Source organism: Falco biarmicus, chromosome Z (assembly GCF_023638135.1).
Source record: "Falco biarmicus isolate bFalBia1 chromosome Z, bFalBia1.pri, whole genome shotgun sequence".
Classification (NCBI taxonomy): Eukaryota; Metazoa; Chordata; class Aves; order Falconiformes; family Falconidae; genus Falco; species Falco biarmicus.
Genome location: NC_079311.1, coordinates 59,705,820 through 59,723,910, shown reverse-complemented (window position 1 = coordinate 59,723,910; position 18,091 = coordinate 59,705,820). Strand labels below are relative to the sequence as shown.

Here is an 18,091-nt window from a genome sequence, read left to right as displayed (position 1 = left end):
CTCCAACACGTAAAGTCCAATGAGAAATCTATTAAATTGTTTATGGCAGGTCACAGTCACAAGTAAGATCACCTGCCAGATAAAAAATACAGGCCGATTCGAGGTTGGCACAGGTGTCTCACAATGGCATAAAACAGCAGAACAAAATGAACATTGCTAAGAAAAAACCCGGGTAGCAATTGTTTTAACAAACTAAATTGACTTATCAGACAACTGTGAACATGATTAAGCACCAACAAATACACATTTAAAATGTGATATTCAGTAGCTGTTTGCACTGCACAGAGAAACACATCACTCCATTGTTAAGAGGGAAGAAAAGATTAACACACATTTTTTAAATGCATGGATGTGTGGAATACTTGCCAAATCAGCGGAGGTAATGTGACTTGTTCCACAAACAAAGGAGTCTGGTTTACATAAAGTGTTTCCCTTTACTGTAAATAAGCTAGTGTATGGCAGTATCTTCATGGAAAACTCTTTGGTTAATGGTTTTACTTAAGGTCTGCTTTCTGCTTAAGGTCCTCTATGGTAGCACCATAGAGTCTCACTTGTGTAACGTAGGGACAAAATAACATTCACACCTGACAAGATACCAAAAGAATGTCAAACACTTCTAAAAACAACAAAACCCCCACTTTCCCTTCTTATATAAAAAATCTTAACTTATAACAACTAACACTGGTACTATGATATTTTGGCAAATCCAGTTTCTGCGAAGTGAAATCCTGTCATAAACACTGAGAGTATTTGTATTTGTTAAATATCTGCTTGACTATCTTTCTGAAGACGATCACTGTCTAAAGAACATTTTTCTGTGAAGAGTTCCATGCTTCTTTATGCTGAAATTCCTTGCAAAACCGATGACTGGTCTACTGCTGAAGCCACAGCTCCACAGTTTTCTTATAATCTAAACAGTTTTATCAGATCAAGTAATCATTAAGACTGAATGCTTAATAGAGGAAAAAAAAAAAAAGTAAAGCTTTATGATGCATATACACGATTTATTTTCGAGAACAGCATTTCTTCCACATGTGGGTTTTTCCTTTCATAGCCAAATATGGGGAAAAAAGAAAAAATAAAACAGAAAAGATGGCTGGTGACTAAATGCCTTTGTATTTTAGAGTTAAGTGACCCAAAAAGTTAATTCAAATGAAAGCTGTATCACTAGAACAATGTTAAAAACTACAGGTTTTTAATTTCCTATCATCTGAGAGCTCTAACACCCACTATAAGCTAAAAAAAATAAGGCTTGTCCATCTGTTTACTGGCACAGGAACAAAATGTACAGAAACAGAAGCAAGTACGGGTGAGAGCTGTTGGTCCTTAAGCTGAAGTTCAACCTGTCTTGTTGGAGGTGGTGTGATTTCTTGGGTTGGTGACCTGTAAAAGCACAGTTCTCTGTTCTGTTGTGCAAAACCCAGCAAAACTCAGCAAGTACCTAAACTTTATAATGGAGCTTTCTTCTTTGCTATATCAGAACTGAACAGTTTTTAACATCCAGAGAGGCAGCTTTTTCCCCTGCTAATGCACATACACACACACTCCTATTGACAGGACACATAAAAGGAATTATTTGACATTAATGGAAACCTAGAGCACCTTGTTTACCAAGTTAATTTGCTTGTAGACATCTTCACAAGCAATCAGATAAACCAGAACACCAATTAACCATCTCACAGTCCTTGCACAAGGAAAATGAAAACACTATACTTAACTATAGGGATTGAACTTAAATTTCTTCTCCTGTAACACTGAATTGACTGTATCAAGAAACTGAAAGAGCATCTTACCTGAACTGGATCTTGTGTCAGTCTCATGGGCCCAATTTGTACTTCTGTAGTTGAAGCCTGCTAAAGAAGAGTAATACAGACATTTGTTTCCAGTCTGGTTCTTAATAAGATAGCATTTTACATGCAAGAAAGAAAGATCAAAAAGAACTATGAAAGATTTTCAAAGGCAGGCAGGCATATGACTAGCTGCCTTAATTTAGTTGCTCTGAACTGTATCTTTTATGAACGTATTTTATCAAACTCCTAATTTTGTTTTATTTGCCTCTAAGTTAAAAATGACAGTTTTTTAAATAAGGAAACAAGCAACATCACTTCCTTTCCCCTCTTTCCCCACAAAGTACCTTGGTTACACAGAAGAACTTGTATCTTGCTTAAGACTACAGAAAGCTACTTTTTCTGGCCAAAAATTGCCTTATTCATTGGAATGGAAGACAGAACTTGTATTAAAGGTCTTGTGACATATATTCAATAATATTTTAATAAGTTTGGTTAGAAAAAGTATGACTTTTCAGACAAGAGAACTTGTTTGGATTGCAGATTTAAAATTGTTTTCCAGAACCATAGCCTTTAGTTTGCAAGAACAAACATTGCTACCATGTAAGCCATGACATTTTCAGAGGATGGAGGTAATCATAATTTGAAGCTACTGAAAGAAAGCCAGCAGACATTGGCTGTGTCTGCTTTGTTGCCATATTTCCTAGGAGTTGGACTACCTCAATACTTTTTGTGTTTTGATACATTTCAATATACCTCTCCTGTATACTACCGATTTGTTTCACTGCAGACCATTAGCTACAGGTTGTTAAGCAACTGAACAATACTTATGTCCTCCCATAGATGCATGTTCTTAAATAAAAGAGTCTTTGAACCTTTAAAACACTGAGTTTAATGTTTTATTACTGACATGAGTATGGAGGATTATGTCAGGGGTCCTCAAACTGTTTAACCAGGGGGCCGGTGCGCAGATGCAGTGGCAGGCAGTCATCTGCGGCTGCTTCGTTCCCCCCCCAACCCCCGGCGGGGAGGGTTCTGTAAATACTGGGGGCTGGATTGAGGACCCTGGTGGGCCGTATAAAGCCTGCGGGCCGTAGTTTGAGGACCCCTGGATTATGTGCAAGTTAGCAAACTCCAAAAGGGCAGAGTCTCTGCTCTCCTGGTACCAGTTACCCCAGGTGCCTGGTGCAGGTGAGTTAAAGCAATCACCCTGTGAGACATGTAACCTGAACAAAGCTGTGATTGTAGGCAGATTCCCAGGACCGTTCCCTGACACACTGGAATCCTGGAGCCTTATTTCTGCAGCATTTTGCTCTGTGGTGCTCATTAGTTTAAGCCTTTTGTCCAGGTATTACCTTATTCTTAAATCTAGTATTTTTCAAAGGAATGTGTATAAACATTCAAACTAGATGAAGTTACCAGCATGCAACTTATTTCCTTAGAGAATGCAATACTGTGTTAAGTATTAACAGCCTTGCCTACATGTGAGACAGTGGCATTGTGTATAGCTACAACTGACACATTGAACTTTCATGCGCCGCTGAGCATCGATTCTTCTCAGCCCTGCAATGTACGTCAGAAGGTGGTAACAGGCAGCAGTCCAAAGATTAAACTACAAAGCCTGCCACTGTTTTCCAAAGCAAAAACTGCCCCCAATATAAGTGTAGTTAACCTCTCCTTTTCTCACACAAAAGCTTCACTTCCCACTTGAGCTTCTGCCACAGGAGAATGTAATTTAATGCCAGTATGTGTATCAGAATAGAAATGAAATTTAGCACCCATCATCAACCATGAGTTATGAGTAAGGTTAGAGAAACAGTCCTCTGAAAGTTCCCAACTCTTCTTCCCCCGCCCACCAAAAAAGAAAACCAGCAAATTCACACTCCAGTGGTATATAGGAAACTCTTAAGTACATTTTTTTATCATGACTCACTTTGATTTTTTAAAAAAAGTTTTAAAGTGGTCTCATTAGTCAAATCTGTACAAATACACAACAGACTTGGGTCAGCATCACTGCAAAAGCTTATTTTTCACAATGTACAGCTACAACTGTTCCGGAATATATTGATCAAGAGCCTGGGATCCTTCACAAAAGACAGTTAGGACACAGATATTTATTTTATTATCCATTTATTCATGGTACTAGGGAACTGATGCTGTAAATTAAGGCCTTCTACTTTTCCACCGCTTCAGAGGATATTCAGCTTTAATTATTCTGTTTTGTACAAGATAGAATAACTGTGTCTAAGACGTTGATAAAGGCAAGTCTATCAATCCCTTTACAGAGATTACTTTATAGAATACCCACTTCTTTAGCCTAGGTATTTTAAAACAAAACCAACAACAACCCACACAGCTGTGACTCAGGTTTTCTGTCCCTGACGCTTCTGCATCAGCCTCATGAATAGAAAATACCTGAATAGAGGGACATAAAAATCATAGTCTCTCCCTCTTTCCCCCTCGCAGTTTCAGTGTGTCCTGCCTTTGCCAACAGTAGCTTCATGAGTATTAGAAAAATCTGAGAGCTCCAGCGTAGGTGAACTTGTCCCCATCCTGCTCTGTGCAGATATGATAGGGTCAGAACCACACAGGGATATAGGAAAGGTGCTGCTATATCTGAAATACTGCCACGTACAACAAAGTCTCTCAGTGGCTCAACTTCATTACTTACACAATGCACGGTATCAGGTGGGACCCCCAAATTAAGGCTGGTAGTGAACCTCAGCATAGGAAGGATTATCAAACCTTCCCATCAGATAGAGCAAAAAGTATGTCTGAAATTCTCCTTCCTGGACTTGGAGTTCTGAGTTTTGTTTTACAAGCTTAATCAGTCCCTTGGATTTCTATGCCCAAATTGCTCTGGGTACAGTGATTGTCTCACTTTTCTCTTTCAAAACACAGCTAGAGAAGCCAGCGAGAATAATGACATGGGTGCCTGGCCTTCACAAATGTCCTACGGATTTCTCCTTGGCCTGAAGTAACTAATTCCACATCTTCCTAACTCCCAGAAGAATCTGACCATATGGACATTGCATATTAGTGATACCATGACCATATGTCTGCTCATTTCCTGACTTAAGTATCTCGTTGCTGATGATTTCCCATTTAAATAAATCCCATTATTTGATTGACTGTCAGGAAGGACTGCTAATAGATCTGCAACCTAAATCAATTAGTATGGTAGCTTATGACAAACCTTTCTGGCAAAACATGTGGAGACAAGCCTGGTTCCAAAGAGGCCAGTGAGAAAATCCGTGACTTCAGTGGGCAGAGGAACAGACACAGGGTTGGGAGCAAAGAAATCATAAATAAACTAAACATTTGGGAAAAGAAAAAGCTTAAAAATAGTGAAGAAATTTTTGTTTTAACATTTTAAGCTGCCTGGTATTCTCTCCATTATTATTCTAATCCCCTAGGTAATCTCCACAGGAATCAGCTATTAATCAAATAAATAAAGACAAAGTCAATGGTACTTTCTTAAATTGTATGTTTTCATCTACATCAGTGATCATCAACTACCTTACTATCATAGCAGTACCATTAAGCAAAATGTATTTACCACTTCATTAAAGTTCCGCCCTCTTAAATCACTAATACAAAAGTATTTACCCCCCCATATGCCTGCAGACTTACAGCCCCTGCAGTTTATGAATCATCAACAATTAGTAACACAACCAAAACAATGACTAATTAGTACAGCAAAATCTTGAATTCTTCGTTGCCCCAGAGCAACAACAGCAACTAGAGCCAACCAAGCAGTGAAGCAAAGGTGTTGGTGAGTTCAGCCTCCAGCAAAGGTCAGGATGGATGTGCCAATTGAGAAGAACTGCACAGGCGCCAAGGTCCCTACGGACACCCTTTTGCACTCAGCGGTCCTTCCCCTTACCTTTTATATCTTCTTTCCCCTTTAGTTATTCCCATGCTGATGCATCCCTTCCCTCACGTTTGTAGCATTTTTTCTGACCTCTGCCCTTTTGGTTTGGTAAGTGGGTGAAAGGACTCTCTTTTCAACCCAGCTCCCACTGCACCACTGTGCTCTCCTGGCTCCATCTCTCCACCTTTGCTAGAGCTCGTTTGCATTTCTCTCCAGCTCAGCTTTCCCCATCTACACCACTGGTAAAGGCTGACACCTAAGCTCATCCTTTGGCTATTATCATTTCCATATTCAATTATTACACCACTATTGTCAACCTCAAGTCCTTTCCCATTTCCTGCTGGTCAAATTGCAGTCTTGAAAAGGATTATAACCATGTGTGACCTCCACAATGGTCTTAATCTTGCTTGAATTCCCCTCTGAGACACAGGCCCCACAGCTGTTCTCCAGCATCGCTGGCCTGGAGCTTGTGTCCTGCTCCTCTTCTTGCTACAACACACCTGACCAGGGTGTCCAGCTCCTGTTCCGCTGTTCAGCAATGTTCCGTCCCTCTCTCCCTCCCCTTCTTCTTTTTGGTCTTGTCTTAGAACTATATCCCAGTCCTCCTCTTTTTTTTAAATTTTTTATCACTCCTGATCCATTCGGCTCCCACCCACTGGCATTTTTCTACAGCTTAACACTAAGCCTGTTAAAACTTTCTCTGTTTGGAGTCTCCTCATGCTTCTTTGCCAGCTTCAGCTGTCACAGGAAACATCACTTGACCTGTATAGCAATTTGTGTATGTTAAAGAAGGGACAGATTTACAGGAGAAAAATTAAGAGCTCTTTTCACAAAGATGCCACCACTGACTCAAGAAGCCCCTAAAAGGTAAGCTATGAAGAGCTGAGAGAATAAACAGGATAGATCACTACACATTCCTCCTGCTGGGGACTTGGTCCTGAGCTAGATGTCTTTTGGCCTGACCTCCATGGCTTTTCCAGACACGTTCTTTCCTCAACTCATTCATTTGACTGGCTGCCCCTGTCCATCCTCTCCACCCACCGGCACAGATACGCTCCCAACTCTTTCTCACGGAGCACACTCTCTGCCACCTCTGTTGTCAAGTTCTGGTTTTTGTTTGGGTTTTTTTTGGTTGTTTTTTTTTTTTATTCTCCCCTTGCTGTGCCTTCCAGCTGACTTGTGCTTCCGCCTTCCCAGCTGCTCACACCCTTTCGCTGCCCCGGCCCCCACTAGAGGGCCGCCAACACACACTGCTCCACAGGCTGCTGCTGCATCACGCCAGCCAGCGGCCAGCGTCCCAAGGAGCCCAGAGGGGCACCGCACAGCTGGAGAGCTCAACTCTAAGGCCAATGTAATGATCAAACACACATAACATTTAGAAGAAATCAGGCTTCGTCTTTGTTGACTCGGCCACTGCAAACTCTGCAAGCACCCGTAACAAAAGCCTGACACATCAGATACACAGGAACTGGTAAAAAAATACATGTATGCATTTTGAAGACCTAGCCGATTTACAATGTGTGACATAAGCTCTCTGTAGGTCACAAATATTCTCAAAACCAGCAGGTACAAACTTTCTGTGGGGTGCCTGGAACCAAGAACCCAGGGCCACTGCAGACCCTCAACGCATCAGTAACCTTTACACAGGCTTCCATCTGTGGTAACACCCTGGAAATAACTGGCTGTATGCCATCTACTGCTAAGACCACAAAATTATGTAGGCTTCAGTTTCAGGGTCTCATTCCTTTCCTTCCTTAACTGTATTGAACTCAGGTTCTCTGCACTCCAGTCAAAGAGAAGTCGCTAAGTGTTTCTCAAGTCAAAGCTCTGCAGTACTCTGCAGGCCTCTCCCATGCCCCCATCAGCTGCCTTTCACACCACTGACACGTTATTGTTTGAAATCTAGGCTGATATTGGCTTTCAGAAATCTCCTTCACCCCAAGACCCTTTCTACTTCTCTCTTCACACCTTCAGAATGTCCTTCCATAGAAGATCCTCTAACCCTGGCAAAGACCTAAGACAGTTTTTCCTTTCACATCTATCACTGCAGGGAGTGTGCCTTAGAAATACTGACCTAAAAGCCCATTTACTTGGAACAGGAAACCTAGATTTCATTCTGGGTTTTTTCTTCATTTTCTTGATTGCAAGAAACAAACGATTTGTTCCAAAACCACAGCTCCACTGAGGACTATACCCCTGTTCCAGACCTCTTTCCACTTTCAGCAACAGAAATTTCAGCTTTTCCCTATGCATGTGTCTAGTTGCCATTTCAGGCAAAACCCACTTCCAAATCCATGTCTCCCCCATGAACCTCTATCTGCAGCCTTCCCTCCGTCACTGTGAGAACTGCCACCAAACCTCTGCTCATAGCCACAATTCGTAAGTCATCATCCCCTTGAGCTTAACTTAAATCCTCCCACCCTGGCTCTTTCTAAATCTTGCTTATTCTATGTTATCTATAAAATGTGGCCTTTCCTTCTCAACCACCTGCAGTCTTTTCATCCTGCTCTCTTATTTTGCCTGCATATTATTACAGCATCCTTCTCTTTAATTGTGACATAGGAAAACTTGCCAAGCTTACATTCAACTTGCAGAAGGATGCAGAAGGCACTGACAAAATCTTCTCTGCAGATGACAGCAAAAGAGAAAACAAAATTAAAGGGATGCAAACAAACCTATCTTCTCTCTGAAGACCTTTCCCAGCCTGTTTCTTATCCCTGTGTGAGTTGTCCCCGATCCCTTTGCCTGGGATTTCAGTCTGTGCACCCTGGCTGTTGAGTTTTCAAGTTTCCAGGTTTTCACGATCTCTGCATTTTTGCAAAAAGTAACCCCAAAAGCCATGCCCCCAATTATTTAGATGGCTTGTAGATATGGTGGTGTCACTCTTGCAACACTGTCTCACTCCTCTCATGTGTGCTGCTGTAAACAATCAACAGTTACAGGCTGTTACAGGCAGCAAAGCCATTTTCAGTTTGTGTTGTATAGCCCTTCCACAGCCGTGCCCTGGTCTTTTACACAATACTCATTTGCTTTGTTGAAAACCAAACACATCCAGGGCCAGCATATGCATAAAAAACTAACACTTGCAACTTTTTTATCACTTTGTAGGTTTATTCTTTCAAATACTACCTCCATATTTGGATTCTTGACTAAAATTTTTTATCTCACTTTATGCTTTTTCTGCTCAAGAAAATGTTAATGGAATTTCTACCTTAAATAAAAGCAAAAAAAGGACAGAACCAACACCCACACATATTTTGCACAAACCATTAGAGTAAAAAATTTTTTACAATAGGATGGAAAGTACAACCAAATTTTTTTCAGAATATTATTATATTAAAAGTACAGCCCTAAATTTTTATAAACCTTGCAAAAAAGTGGTATTTTCTAACATTTCCAGGAGTCAGTTTAGCTCTTGTTACTGTAGAAAGCACAATCAGAACCAAGCTCTCCTTATAGGCAATTGGAATGTTTTGAAAACTCCTCTCTTCTCCATAATTATACCACTCCAGATTGAGGCAAGTGGGATCTGACTGTTTGGAGTTTAGGTCTGTTTTTCAAAACTTTCAGTTACATTTCAGAATGCTTTCTGTTTTTAAGAAAGTGTTATTTAAAATGTGGCACCTCAAATAAGTTAATGCTGTAAAACCCCCGAGAATCAAAACAATTTTTACAGCATACTCCAAGGAGAAGATTATTAAACAGTATAAAGGTCCAAGATAAGCATAGGTTTTTTTCCTTAATATACTAATTTAGCACTCATTTAGGAGGCCTGTGATATATTTGCATCTTAGTTTAAATTCATGCAGTGTAGCATTTTCCCAGTCTAATGATTTAATCACTTAAAGCTTACCTATATGTCAAGAAAATTTTACTCTGTAGTTTTGAGTGTACTCTTCCCATAGGTATAAGCAACAGAACTAATGGGGTTCTCCTCTTCCAGGTACTATATGTGGTTTTGTTGACAAGCAACAGACCTCAAAATTCCCTTGGGGGGGAAAATAAAATATGCCTTTTACTCACATAGCTATCACACATACAACTACTCAACTGGGCCAAATCCTTAGCTCAGGACAACACACACTAAGGCACATAGCATGAAAACACTATATACACAATCAATAAAATGGACCCAAATCCAAAAGACACGCAGATCTGGCAGGCTCTGCTGTACCTGCATGTCCCTAGCTCAAGGGTAGAGCTCACAAACCTGCAACTGGTTCTTTTGCTTCCCAAAAGCAAACAGAATTGGGAAGAAGCCCTCTCAATGCTTCCAGTTGAAGCTTTGTCACTGCATACAAGGGAAATGAAAACTTGTGAGGGTGAGGAAGAAAGTCAAGGGGAAGAAGAGTCTTCCCTTCCATGACCACCCTTGCCTTACAAATGTTTCCAGCTGTGAACTCCACATATTCTTCCCTGTGAAGTATGTGCCAAGACTGCAGATCTTAGTACAGCTGAAATTGGTAGCGCTTCTGGAGATAAGCAGAAGTCCTCGTAAAAGCTTCAAATTCTAAGGATCAAATGGCTAAAGTTGAATTTCTGTGAATTACACAGTTGGTAGTATATTGGATGCTTAAGTTGCTTTTTGAGTTTGGTTCTCAGAACCTGCTCCTACAATTGCTTTTGTGTAAAGCTGCAAAGATCTGTCTGAGCAGAGTCAGCCTCAGTAACAGATGTTAAGATTTCTTTCTCGCTTCTTCATCCTTACTCCACTCTACATGGTTTCCTGGCTTGTGTTTCCAGTAAGAAACTAGAAAAGTAAGTATTTGAAAACACAGACTTGTTTCTTCTCTATTTCTCACTCCTTTCCCCCCTGCAACATAATTAATCTATTTTTAAGCAATTACAGACAGTAGTAATGGTATAATCTTGCTGTTTCAATCTAAAATCAGTGGTAAGGGAAGAAAAGCAAGCCAATGGGATGCAGGTAAACCTCTGAAAGACATGGGGAAGAGAAGGGGAACAAAGGGCAGCTAGGAAAAACAGGTCACAAACATCAGATCATCCTTAAGAGAAAAAAATATCCTCGAGGGGGATAAAAAGGTACCAGTGTCAAGTTGCAAGCCACTTTAGGCAATCTCTTGAACAAGCAAGCTGACACTTGTAAAATAATTATGTGAGCTCTGATATAACAAATGTGTGCATGATAAAAATGATAACTAAAGAAAGAATATTATATTAGGACTTTTTGCACTCGGTTCACATTGTGGTAGCAGCTTCCTTATGAAAACATTATCATAATAGGAAGTAGAACAACCAAGTAGAAAATACACTAGTTTGGCCATTATTTTGTTATTTGGCATACCAGCTCCCATTGTTGACTGGTCTTCAACTCTGCTCACAGCAGCAACTTTGGCTTTGAGACCTGTCAAGTGAAGATAGGCTACAAAAACTCCACAACCCATAAAGAGTAGTCCATGTTCCTTTCATTCACATAAATCACAGATTAAGGCTTCCAACAGAGTCTGGAATCAATCCTAAAGGTTTGTACATGCAGTTTCTCCCCCCGCACATTTTTCTTACATGGATTCAAGGCTCATGATCTGCACATTAGTCCTAAGACCAGTACCACAATTCTGGATCTTGATGCTGGCACAGAATAGATACGGTGTCCATGTTACAGTTGGTTGAACACAGTTGATTAGGACACCCCTTAATAAAAATTCACAAATCTCCAGAGAGATTTTTAAACACATTCCCATGTCATTTTTAGAAGCTTTGTGAGGAACAACCAAAAATCAGTCAGACCAACCAACCTCAGCCCAACGTCCTGTCTCCAGAAGTGGCCAAAAGCAGACGACAAACCAAAAAATGCAAAAACAGGGCAAGCACATAGTGATACTGTCCCTTACACTGCCTAAGCTTGACGCTGATAGCTCATCTCAGCCTACGCTTTCCTTACAGAAAAAGCAAGGCTAACTGTTCTGCAGCAGGTCCTGCTACCCAATTACCTTCAAATCTACTTGCGCTACATTTTTTCTCCAGACATAGTGTCTTGCCCAGTATGGCAACAAAATGCAATTCCTAGGTGATCTTCGGTACCCTCTAAAGGAAGACTAAAGTGTCATTATCCAATTTTCACTTCTCTGGCACCAAGATCAGTTTAAAGAACAGGTGACACAGTTAGTAGTTCAGCAGTTTCAGATTTATGTTCCTTGTGAACTCCTGGTCATTATGCCTGCTGGGTTCTGGCAATCTTTCTTTCTCCTTCACCCACACCCTACAGCAGAGCAATAAATGGTCCACATCCCCAGATCTACTACCCACATCTCTCATTCAAAAGCAGAGTGCCCAGAGAGGTGGCTCAGATACTTGCCAGCTATTCACGTTACCTGAGAAGGGCACAAGTCCCAAAAGGTATAGCTGTCATTATGAGTGTACTCACTGTCAGTTAAGTATTTATGCCAATGAGATTAAAAAACAGTATAACAAAAAATGTTGTAAAATAATTTGAATGTGTAAAATATACACCAGGAAGACATCAAATTACAAAATGCTGCATCACAGTCTGATATCAAACATTTTTCTTTCAAGAAATTCTATCTTCAACGCTGTCGTGCTTTAACTGCAGCTGGCAACCAAGTACCATGCAGCTGCTCCCTCCCTCCCTCAGTGGGGTGGGGAGGAGAACTGGAAAAAGGTAAGCCCCATGGGTTGAGATAAGAACAATTTAGTAACTGAAATCAAGTAAAATATAATAATAATAATAACAATGATGATGGAAACAGAGATAACAGAGAGGAATAAAACTCAAGAAAAACGATGCACAATACAGCTGCTCACCACCCACTGGCCGATGCCCAGCCAGTCCCCAAGCAGCGATCGGCCCACTCCCAGCCAGCCCCCCCCAGTTTATACACTCAGCATGATGTTCTACAGTATGGAACATCCCTTTGGCTAGTTTGGGTCAGCTCTCCTGGCCATGCTCCCTCCCAGCTTCTTGTGCTCACTGGCAGAGCATGGGAAACTGAAAAGTCCCTGACTTAGGGTAAGCACTACTTGTCAACAACGAAAGCATCAGTGCGTTATTGACACTATTCTCATGATAAATCCAAAACAGAGCACTGTGCCGGCTACTAAGAAGAAAATTAACTCTATCTCAGATGAAACCAGGGCAGATGCATCCTGTCTTTCTCACTCTAAATTCAGAATTGATTTTAAGGAAAAAAAAATTATATTCATTAATGGGTTTTCTGGTCAATGTTTTACTTGCAAGTCTATAGAAACAAGAAACATACAGCATAGCTGACTTACTTCCTACCTTTTGATGAGAACACTAAGGATTTATTCCTCTTTGCATTAAGCATAACTCCTCTTTACATTACTTATTCTTGTGTTTATGTAGAAGTTTAGAAGTACAATTGCTTAGAATTGGCTGGATTTCTATACCATAGTAATATAAAATTTGAGAAACCAAACTGGCTGTGGCAAGGTATCTCTTCAACCTTAGTTTCTTATTCACAGATGCTGTTAATTTGTTACAAAAGGAGAAAATCCCACCAAACATTGAAAAAGCAAAGAACACTCTGTAGCATTTTTTCCTAATTAGGGGAGTCAGTCATGGCAAAAACCTAATGCATTGATTTCCACCGGTATTTTGGCTAGGTGTTCCTGCTCACAAAGCAGCAGGACACATAAATTAAGAGCATACCTTTCTCCACTGACTAGCTACAGCACCTCAAGGTCTACAGCAGTAGGAACCCTCCCCTACCCTCCAGGTACTCGGAACCTGAATAGGAAGAAGGACCTCACTCATGTCTAGTGATGATCAGTGAATCACCAATAAGTAAAAATAAAACAAAAATCACAAAACTGTTGGCTTGAAGGGACCCCTGAAGGTCATCTAAGCCCTCCAAGTGGTGCTATCATAATGCTAGATCAGGTCAACCATGCCTTTGCCCCACCTCCCAGCCTGTACTGACAGGAAAGGAATTAAAATCCACAAGTGCTTTAACTTCGGAGCTTCTGGGTAAGAGAAATATCCTGCATAACGTAGTCCTGATTTTTTTTCACTTCTTTCCCCTGCCTGTAATTTTGAGTAAATTCAGATGAAATTGGCCCTTTTATTTTAAACATGCAAATGAATTTCACTTTGAAGTACTTTCAAAAGTGAACATTGCACAGACCCCATGGATTCCTTCAGAGATATGAAAATTCAGTAACTCTCAGTATAACTATTATGGCAAGTTAAAAAATGATGGCTTCTTTTAATCCAACAACACACAGATTAAGAGACAGACTCATGTCACAAACAGCAAAATTTTTAGACCTCTGGAGAGAAAACCAATTACAGAATGCAGTCCCCAGTGACACTGGGTTTATTTTGAATACTGACTTTTCTAACAGAAGTTTCTCTGAAAGTGAATTTATTTTGTTAGCACACACATTTTATTTCACTAAGTACGCATGGCAAGTAAGTTATGCTAATGTCCTTTCAGTGTGAAGAGGCATGGAGAAAACAAACTTCCACACATCTGTCAAAGTAAATAAAATTTGCCCAAGACTTGTGGATCTTGGCACGGTGAGACCTCTTTCTGTAAATCCATTTGTCGTTACTGTCCATTCTCATCTTTGTAAGAGCAAGAGTCATGCACATTACTGGAGAATCCTGTCAAATGTCCTTACGCCAATCTTAGTGAAAAACAGAGCAACTAAAGCCTGAACAGTTTCAGAAATACATACACTGGTGTTTAGGAGAGAGCAAAATCCAAAACTATAGACATAGAAAGATTTAAATTTTTGTTTTATTTTCATCTTTGTATGTTCGGCTAGTCAAAAAAGCAACCAGTGTGGGGTAGAAGCAAAGAGCCAAACAAAACTTTATGCTGCCATGTAACTTTATGGTGAACCCACAGTTTCAATGCTGTACATCATCTTCTGTTTTCCTTAAGATAAGTTAACTAAACCTAGAAAAACTGAAGAGAAAGCAACAAGAATAATCATAGATATTCCAAGACATCTTCAGAGAACTAAAAATACTAGATTGCTTCTGCCAGGAAGAGAGATAACTAAGGAACACAGCAGGCATCTATGAAATCATGAATGGTGCAGAGCTGAATGAAGAATGACTCATTGATAGTCTTCACAATACAAGAAATATGATGCTTCCACTTAAATTATCAGGCCACTGGAAGAGGTGTTCAAAAAGCAGTTGAACAAAATTTACCAGAGGTAGGCTCGGCGTCACTGTGAAGTGCATCAGTAGCAACATAACCTCAATGCAGAAGCCCCTTATTTACAGGTTAAAAGAGGCACAGGGAGAGATCCTCCTCCATCTGCCCTCTTTTCTGTCTGTTGCATAAGGCTCTTTGCTCTTGCCCAAGAAAAGATAATAAAAGTGGCAGACCTATTGTTCCTGCCTATTGAAATTGATACAAGAAGATAAGAAGTGAGTTTCAATACTAGAAGATTCAGGTAGTATGATTATATGAGTATGAACGGAAACAGCTAGAACGTTAATTTGCAACAAGCTGCTAGCTAAATAATCCTGATCTTCCATCAGCTCTTGGTCTAGGCAATACTCATAACTTAGGAAGCATACTATTAGTCTGCCATTAAACAATAATTTTAAAAAGTAAAATTAACTTTGCCTTCCAAAAACTAAGAAAAAACATCTGGAACTTGTCTGCATATACCTGAGGCGCTGCCAGCTCAGCATTTGCTCTAAAGACTGTTCAGCTCCCTCCACCTTATGTAGAAGGTGCTGCCAAAACAAATTTCAGGTCCTACTTCTGTGCTGGGTCGTGGGGGCATACTTCCAGGGCTCTGCAATGTCAGCAGAAGTTTGCTGGAAGACATTTACCATATTTGAAATTCCTCCTGGAAATCAGCAAAGGAAGAAGTGAAATATTTTAATATGTGAATATTCAGGAGTTTTCCACCAATCTACTTCTACTAGAAAAGGGCAATCTGTCTCCTTAATCTTCATTCAATATACTGCTGGCTTTGGCTGCTGTTCGTTGGAGGACTTTTCAGCTCAGGGAGATTTTGACAAGAAACAGTGTGTTCTCAATTAATTTAACACTGCTGTTACAGTAGTAGATAACCTAATTGGTTTCTGACTGAAGGAGAAAATTTCAGTTGTCTTGACTACCACTGTTTATCTAACATGAACAATACAGTTTTTTACTGAAAGTGAACAAATTAAGATTGAGCTGAATTCAAGGTCCTCCCTTGCCTTCAAACCCACTAAGATTATGCCTGTCAATAGCTGGAGAGCAGCCAGAAGCAGCACCCTCAAATACCAGTTTCCAGTTGCACACATAGGTATTATGGACTCCACTCCAAGGGTTAAAAGGTAGACAACTTTTTGACCCAAGGTACAAAATATGTTTTTAGTCTACCATTTCTCCAGCACTATTCAATGCAGATGCTACTACCTGTCAGTATCAACCTTAAGCTGGAGTGGTTAGCAGGCTTCTTCTTCAGAGATGCACAATGGATGCCATCATCAAGAGTTTTGGCTTAGTACCACTTCCTCTTACTCCTTATCCCAGCTGGGCACAGCTGGAAAGAACTTCTTCCTGGTTCAGCAAGGTCTGTTTAGGCCTTCCTTTGCCAGCTACCGTCAGGCACCTATGTATTATCTCAGCCTAAACCCAACTATATTTCTCCTGCTGGAACACAGAAAAGCAAAAAAAAACCAACCCAGGACAAAGAAATTCCGATGAGCACTAGTCACTTATTGAAGATTTCTGAATCACCTTTCACTTAGAAAAAACTCAGCTGTGAACTTTGATCTCCATTTTACAAAATAAGCTCTGGTAAAGAATAGTGTGTTCCTTGCTTTGTTTGAAGACATAATGTTCTCTCTTCCCTGCTCCTTCACACTGCCAGTGTTTTCTTCGCAGTTCTTCTGTCTTGATTGTGTGAGTCTGGGGACAGGCAGCTGGAGCCAACCAGTCTGGCCTTTTCATTAAATTTTTATTATCCACAAGATATGACTTAGAATTACATCTAGAAACTCTATTAAAAAAATAAACAAAACCCAACAAGTCCAAATTGCAAATACACAGTACAACCACCAATAAAACAAATTAAATCTTCCCAAGTTTTCAGGATACCAGATACATATGTGCATTTTTTTCCATTACAATCTAACATTGGCTCTAAAATCCAAACCTAGCATTTAAATATATGTCAAAATTAACTATTTTGCCATTGATCCTTTTATCAGAAACCCACAGGTAGAAGAATTATTCCCATAGGAGACCCCTACCATCTCGGGTATCACAAGTGATGCTCCCTCCAGTAACAAACAAAGCCTCCAGCTCAACACCACCTGTTCTTGTGCAGCTACAGATTATCAACATGAAAGTCTGAGCCATGTCTCCCACCAAACATTGTTCAGACAATGAAAATCAAAGCCAAACTCTCACCAAAATAAACAGCTTGGAGGCTTTCATGCGCACTGAATAATTCATGATCACGTTTCATTCAGTTTATGTTTCCATTTTAATACTGACAAAGCCACTGCAAATAATCTAGACAGCAGCAGTAGTGTCTGAATCTAAGATTCCAGCATTGACATGCAGACATCACCTGCTGGAACGTGCACAGTGCCTTGCCCACCAGTAAGTCATTGCCCTGGGTCTGGCTGGGATAGAGTTAACTTTCTTCTTAGCTGGTGCGGTGCTCTGTTTTGGATTTGGTGTGAGAACGATTTTGATAACACACTGATAACGTTTATACTAAAGTCAAGGACTTCTCTGTTTCTCAGGCCCTGCCAGGGACATTGGGAGGGGACACAGCCAGGACAGGTGACCCCAACTAGCGACAGGGATAGTGATAAAGCCCGGCTTCCCTGGGGATGGCCAAACACTTGACTGATGATGGGAAGTGGTGAGTGAATCCCTTGCTTTGCTTTGCCTGTGCACGTGGCTTTTGCTTTACTTGTTAATCTGTCTTTATCTCAGCCCTGGAGTTTTCTCACTTTTCCTCTTCCAATCCCCTTCCCCACCCCACCAGAGGGGAGCGAGGGAGCAGCTTACCGTGTGGCGCTTATTGCCAGCTGGGGTTAACCCATGGCAGTCACCTAACCGAGCCACACGGGTGTTAAGCAAAAACCAGGATTGTCACCCTCTGCATTTTGTCATTCAAGACTAAAGTGTGTGTGACGTTTGTCTCACCTATTTAGGCTATAAATCTCAGAGGCACAGATCATCTCTCCCTTTTGTAATACCTCCTATAATGGGGCACACAGGCTGACTGGTCCTATAAGCCCTACCCAAACACTGACAAAGAGTGAGGAAGAGTAGAAACAGTATTTATACAAGGTGGGTAGAGTAGCACACTTGAAATGGTCAGAGGAAGGGGAAGCTTTGACCCAGAGGAACAGAGTAACATGTGTTAGATGTGTCTTAAGTATTCATACCTTGCAAAACTAAGAACTGCCCTGATAAACCTGGAAACTTGATTACCCAGTCTTGCA

General features: G+C 40.6%; 1 protein-coding gene across 1 annotated transcript in view; it reads right to left on the bottom strand.

The window, feature by feature from the left end:
* PDE8B (phosphodiesterase 8B) overlaps window positions 1–18,091 on the bottom strand; it is a 79,562-nt gene that overhangs the window by 41,166 nt on the left and 20,305 nt on the right. The window contains exons 3-5 of the mRNA XM_056323816.1: window positions 6,709–6,745; window positions 4,840–4,846; window positions 1,794–1,853 (exon numbers count right to left, since the gene is read on the bottom strand). Of these exons, the coding sequence (XP_056179791.1) occupies window positions 1,794–1,853; window positions 4,840–4,846; window positions 6,709–6,745 (104 nt within the window). The remainder of the gene's footprint in view (window positions 1–1,793; window positions 1,854–4,839; window positions 4,847–6,708; window positions 6,746–18,091) is intronic.